Genomic DNA, 6133 nt, shown 5'->3' with positions numbered 1-6133 from the left:
CGTTGGCCCAGGAACCAACATTTCTGCAGAAGTCTTGAGTGTGTCATGATGGTCCCCACTGTCATGCTGATGGACCCAGCAAATCACCTTGTCTCTCAGTTGCAGTGACAAGTAAGCGATTGAGCATCTGAATAGCCAAAGGATGATGGGAGACACAACCTCTTTGGGTGGATCCACGGGGATTCCCTCTTAACCCTTGAGGCCTCGTGGTCACTTCTCAATGGGCACATCTTATCTTAGACAAGCACAATCCAGGAATCCCAATAACGCATTACCCATCCCTACGGCGATGCGGCAACTCCGAGTTGTCAAAGCATTGATCGGCCACTGTCTTCCTGCTGGAATTTCTTGGCAATGAGAGGCCCCTCCTTTTCCCTGTCAGTGTTAAACAAAATTATTCCCATCTTGGTGAGAATCAGCATCTTTTTGCCACAGGAGAGCTCATAGCCTTCCTGGAGCCAGCATTCAGATCAAGGAGTCATTCACAGCACAGAACTTGATTCGCCTCCTTATGCATTGATCCTTGAAGTGCATTCTGAATTTTTGTAATCGCTTCTATTCTGCCCCCTCAGGCCTGCAGCCACCTTGGCCGTGGACCCGCAGCAGGGTCCCCCCGAGGTTTGTAGTTTGTGGGCCAGCTGCCCATGGGAGTCCTCAGAGAAATATTTTAACAGATTTATATATATATATATATTTAAGAAGAGTTAATATTATCAGTTGTATATTAAACTGTTTTAAAGAGATTTAATTGAAAGAACTAGAGTGCAGCTGGGATCCTAACCTCTGCCCTAACCTCTGACTTGTGGCGAGATCATCTTAAGGAGTAGCACAAGGTGTAAAAGATACCATTACTTTTGTTTTCAGGGCGTGTGAAATTAAGTTTCTGTTACACGGGCTTTGATTTTCTTTGCCATGTTCTTTTTATACCATTTTAGCCAAAAGTAAAGGATGTGCCTTCTTTTATGGATTATTTGGTACTATACAATCTCATCTCCTACCAGTGTATTTTCTGTTTTTGTTTTTTTTAATTTGTGCGTGTGTGCGTGGATGTAATTTTGACACACGTGCAGCTGTATACTGATGTACACACAAGGATCTGTCAGGGCAACAAATGGCTTTTACGTTGGGAATGCAATTCTGGTTTATTCTTCAGGTCTGTGTTTTTTGTTTTTTTTTAAATGAGAACTGGGTGGCCATGGGTGGGGTGGGGTTGCGGGTGTCATCTGGTGACCCCTCTTTTCTCCAAGTACTGATCTCCAAAAAACGTCTGGCACAACTATGAAATTTCTTTATTAAATTAAAAAATACTTTAAAAGAACAAAAAATGAAACGACCACGTGAATATATCTGTTGTAAAGAGAGATTACAAAAAAAAAAAACAAGCTGTATCTTAAAAGTATTCGAAGATTCTTATGCTGGATATATATGTGTAATATATATATGAAACATATATATTTTTTAAGTTATGGAACTTGTATCGTCTGTCCATTCTGTCAGAGCTATGCATCCTGATCCCAGCCTCCTCTTCCCTCCAACATCCCAACCTACCTGTATTGTTGTTATTATGAAAAAAACAATATTTGATGGCTTTTCGTGGTGCTGTAAAGAACTTTGCTTCTATTTAAAAGAAAAAAGCTGAGTGTGTGGCCTCCATTATTTAAATAAAGTGGGACGTCGGGGGTGGGGTGGGGGCTAGCACAGTCTTCCCAAGGAGCGTTACCGGGGGCTGCCAGGACCCCTGGAGGGGTATCCCCCGCCTCTTAGGTTCACCATTCATTTCAGGGAAGTGGGTGAGCCTATTGGGAAGGTGGGGCCAGGCCCTGGATGCCTTCCTGCAGATCTAGAAGCCTTTGAGCGGGATCTTCCCCAGCACAGTGCCTGCGGAGTGGCCTCTTCTGTGCAGTGGTTAAGACTGGTGGTTTGGAGCAGTGGACTCTGATCTGGGCGCTCAGACTGGCAGAAGCCAAGGCGAAAAGGAGCTCTTTCCCCAGGACACAGCGGCCCTAGCAGAGCAGCTCAGAGCCCAGAGCGGAGACCTGCAAGAGCGCCTGTTTGGAGTGGTTTGGTCTGGAGCGGCGGACTCTGGAGAACCGGGTCTGATCCCCCACTGCTCCTCCACAGGAGCGACGGAGGCTAATCTGGGGAACCGGGTCGGTTTCCCCGCTCCTCCACACGAAGCCAGCTGGGCGACCTTGGGCTAGTCACAGCTCTCTTAGCGCTCTCTCTGCCCCACCTACCTAGAATCACAGAGTTGGAAGGGGGACCGCCAGGGTCAGCTAGTCCAACCCCCCCTGCACAATGCCGGGAATTCACAACCGCCTCCCCCTCCCCACACCCCCAGTGACCCCCAGTGACCGTGCCCAGGGGTGCCTGCTGTGGGGAGGGGGAAAGGGGACTGGGAGCCGCTCGGACTCCTCCTGAAATGGTGGAGAAGGTCGGCCTGTCAACACCAGCTGCTTCCTCCTCCGTGCTGGGAATGAGGGAGGGGCTGCACATTAAATGGGTAAAATAAGGTGGGGTGGTGGTGGGTGCAGTTCCTCCATTGCGCCACAAGGCGGCGGCGGCATCATCCCTGCCCCGGGTCTCTGATCAGGCCAGGGCTGTGCCTCTGCGCATACAACGAGTTTCCATGGCCATGGGGTGTGCGGTCTCCCCCCCCCAACAAACCCACTCTGCGGCGGAGGCCCGGGATGTCCCCCGGGAGCCCCGGGCGGGCGGGCCCCTGGGCGGGCGGGCGGCGGAGGCTCCGAGGCCGGGCCAGGCGTGGCCCGCGGGGCCCCTGGGCTGCAGTGCCTGGGTTTGGCCGCGGGGTGGCAGCAGCGCCCCTCCCTCCGCACGGCTGCGGCGCTTGCGCAGCGGGTTCACGGGCGCGCCCGACGGCCGCGTCGCCAGCCTGTTTCCATGGCAACCGTGCTCAAAAGCGTCACAGTCAAACCAGCCCCCCGGAAGCGCACATGGAATCCCCGCCCCCTGCTCTGTAGTGCGCAACCGCATTAGGTGCCCTGAACTTGCCCACAAAGACCGGAAGTGTCACCAGAACCGCTGCCCCCGTTTTGTAGTCCCCGCCGCTTCCGGGGACCGGAAGCGTTACAGCCACTCAAATTCCCCGCGTCACAAAAACCTGAAGTGTTACTAGGTTGTTTCCCCCCCCAAGCGTTTCGGAGGCCTTTCTTCTTCCCGAAATGCCGAAATGAAACGTTGGGAGTGCGCAATACCAGCTTAGCCCTCTTTTTTCATTATTTAATAACACTTTATGTTATTCGATTTTAAACAGACTTTATTTTCATTTTTCTTATTTATTATTACAAAACGGGGGCAGCAATTGTCCTGACACTTCGGTTCTGTTCCCCCTGAAACCTCAGCGCAAGTCTTATGCTGCGGCAGCAAATAAAAAGCAGCCTCACGGCACGTCAGACCCTGGACATACTGCCACTTCAACCATAGAGCGGGAAGGGACCTCCAGGGCCATCCAGTCCAACCCCCTGCACAATGCAGGAAATTCACAAATCCCTCCCCCCCGCACACACCCCTAGTGACCCCCTGCTCCATGCCCGGAAGATGGCCAAGGTGCCCTCCCTCTCATTATCTGCCTAAGGTCATAGAATCAGCATTGCTGACAGGTGGCCGTCCAGCTTCTGCTTTAAGGTTTCCCCCTTCTGGGGAGGACATGAAAATGATTTTCTATGTTTGCGATCTATCAGTGGCACGCAGAAGGTCCCAGGTTCAATCCCCAGTGGCATCTCCAAAGGGACGGTCATAGAATCATAGAGTTGGAAGGGACCACCAGGGTCATCTAGTCCAACCCCCTGCACAATGCAGAAAATTCACAACTACCTCCCCCTCCCACACCCCCAGTGACCCCTACTCCATGCCCAGAAGATGGCCAAGATGCCCTCCCTCTCATCATCTGCCTAAGGTCATAGAATCAGCCTTGCTGACAGATGGCCATCTAACCTCTGCTTCAAAACCTCCAGGGAAGGAGAGCTCACCCCCCCCCCCGAGGAAGCCTGCCCACCCAGGAACCGCTCCATGGAACAGGCTTCCTCAGGAGGCGGTAAGATAAAATATTCCCTGGAGGTTTTTAAGAAGAGGTCACATAAAACTTAATAACATAAAATTGAATAAACTAAAATGTAGTAAAATGGGGGGGGAGCGCCCAAGCCGTGGGGGAGGAGGGTGCTGCCCTCCCGTGGCCAAACCGGTGCACTGCAGCCGAGAGGCCAATTCCCCCCCCCCCCCAGGCCTGGCTCGGCCGCCCGGTCTAGCCCCCTTCCCCCGGTGTGCGTGCGCGCGCGGTTTCCTGGGCCAAAGAAGGCACGGTGGGGGGGGGGCTGGGGGAGCTGGGGGGGGCGCGACCTCGACGCCCCGCCTCCCAGTGGCTTCCACAGGGGCTAAGACAGGGAGAGGAGATGCCGCCATCCGGTGGTCAAGGGAATAATCTGCCGCCGAGAGGCCGCCTTTTGCCCTGCCTGGTGGGAACTCAGCCCCTGCACGAGGGCCGCCCTGGGCTCGTTCTTAATAGAAGCGTCGCGGCAGCAGAGTGGAACCTCCAGCTACAGAGGCAGTCCGCCGGGAAGAGATGCTGAGCTACTCTGACGTCACCCGATGCCCGGCTGCCAGTCTGCCCGCCGCTACCCCACGGGGGCTCTCTGCGCATGCTCCAAGTAGTGCACTCAGCCCCGGCGTGGGGAGGGGTGTGTGCGCAGGCGCGGCACGGCACGGGCGCGCGGGAGGCGGCGGCGGCGGCACGTGCAGCGGCGAAGCGGACTCCGCGGCCCCGCCCGGTAAGGCGCCCGGTGCACCGGAGGGGGGGGTGTCTTTGGCGCGAAATGCCCCGGGGGGAGGGGGCGTATAGCGGGTTTTATGACGCAGCACGAGGCCCGCGGTGGTCTTGCAAGGCTCGAACTTGGGGTGGGGGGAAGTTTACAAAAAAGTTACGGGCTTGCGAGCTGGTTTTTTTTTTGGGGGGGGGCGGGGAAATATGGACGTTTGGGGGAAATTTGAAATATATGCAGTATTTGTTTTCCTTTAAGACCTAAATTGCTTTTAGCGATGCAACCAAATCAAATTTAGTTAACATGTAACGTATTATTACTGGTTTTCGCACGTGCCTGTTGTGTCTTAATTTCCTGTAAGAAAAATGGCTGGAGTAAAGAGTTGCAAACCGTTGCATCCTCTGTATAGATACACTGTTGCATGTTTCCTTTAAAGTTTGCCTTTGGAGAGGTGGGAAATAGGAAAAGGGAAGGTAGAAAATAAATTCTGTAGTAAAGGAAAAAAGTGCATTTGTACAGAAGCTCCCTAATGACCCACAGGTGCCACCCGGTTGGCATATTGAGCTCAACTGTATGACACTGAAAATACTAAGTAGTTTAATAATCTCTTATCAAGCACATTAAACTATTTGCATTAACCAAAAACAATCTTGAAACTGCTGTAAAGGCACCTAACAGCGCAAGAGGGTCTTTTTTGTTTTAGCGCTCTCCAGATTTCGCAATGTTTGCAGTTGAGAAAATCCTGTTTTTTCATGCAGTGCATTTAGAATGAATGTTGTGCTTCTTGAGGAAAAGGTTTTCACGCTCAAAAATGAAAACAAAGAATTCCTAAATTTAGTACAGTGGCTGACACTGCAGGCATTCTGGAGACACGATTGGGTTTTAATTTCCGGAACTCAGCATTACAAACCTGGTACAAATCCAGGCCGCAGTTTACGAAGAGGCTGGCCGAAAGCAGGCTGCCCTCGCCTCTCCCCCCACTCTTCATGTGCTGTGTGTGTGTGTGGGGGGGAAATCTGTGTGATGAAATTCCTCTGCTGGTTTTGCTTGAGTGTTCTTGCCTTCAGGCTTTGGCCCAGCCTGGGGTCTACAAAGGGCCTGCAGAATAAGTTGAGATGGGAAATGGCTGCTGTGCTTGAGATTCAGCAAAGCTGTGGGACCTTTTGGGGTTGAGATTTCAGGGGGAATTCCAATCTGCCTCCCCCCCCTCAAGGCCAGAATCGCGGCACCAGGCAATTAACCACCTTGCATTCAATGAGCTGTAAATGCTGAGGGAGGGGGCCACCTGTGGGAAATGGGAGGTCTTGGACTGCAGCCCCGCCCTCCTCGTTTGTCCTTCTTCCACCACTTTGGTCACC

The 6133-nt window shown here is 52.7% G+C and overlaps 1 protein-coding gene across 1 annotated transcript in view; it reads left to right on the top strand.

The window, feature by feature from the left end:
• Positions 1 to 4784, top strand: part of ONECUT1 (one cut homeobox 1) — a gene marked incomplete at its 3' end in the record, with an annotated part of 23557 nt that extends 18773 nt beyond the window's left edge. Inside the window, exons 8-9 of the mRNA XM_056866008.1 lie at positions 573 to 618; positions 4523 to 4784. Of these exons, the coding sequence (XP_056721986.1) occupies positions 573 to 618; positions 4523 to 4784 (308 nt within the window). The remainder of the gene's footprint in view (positions 1 to 572; positions 619 to 4522) is intronic.
• Between the last annotated feature and the right edge of the window lie 1349 nt (positions 4785 to 6133).

Source organism: Euleptes europaea, chromosome 20 (assembly GCF_029931775.1).
Source record: "Euleptes europaea isolate rEulEur1 chromosome 20, rEulEur1.hap1, whole genome shotgun sequence".
NCBI lineage: Eukaryota > Metazoa > Chordata > Lepidosauria > Squamata > Sphaerodactylidae > Euleptes > Euleptes europaea.
Note: the sequence above shows the minus strand (reverse complement) of the source record. Positions and strands in the feature narration are given on the sequence as shown.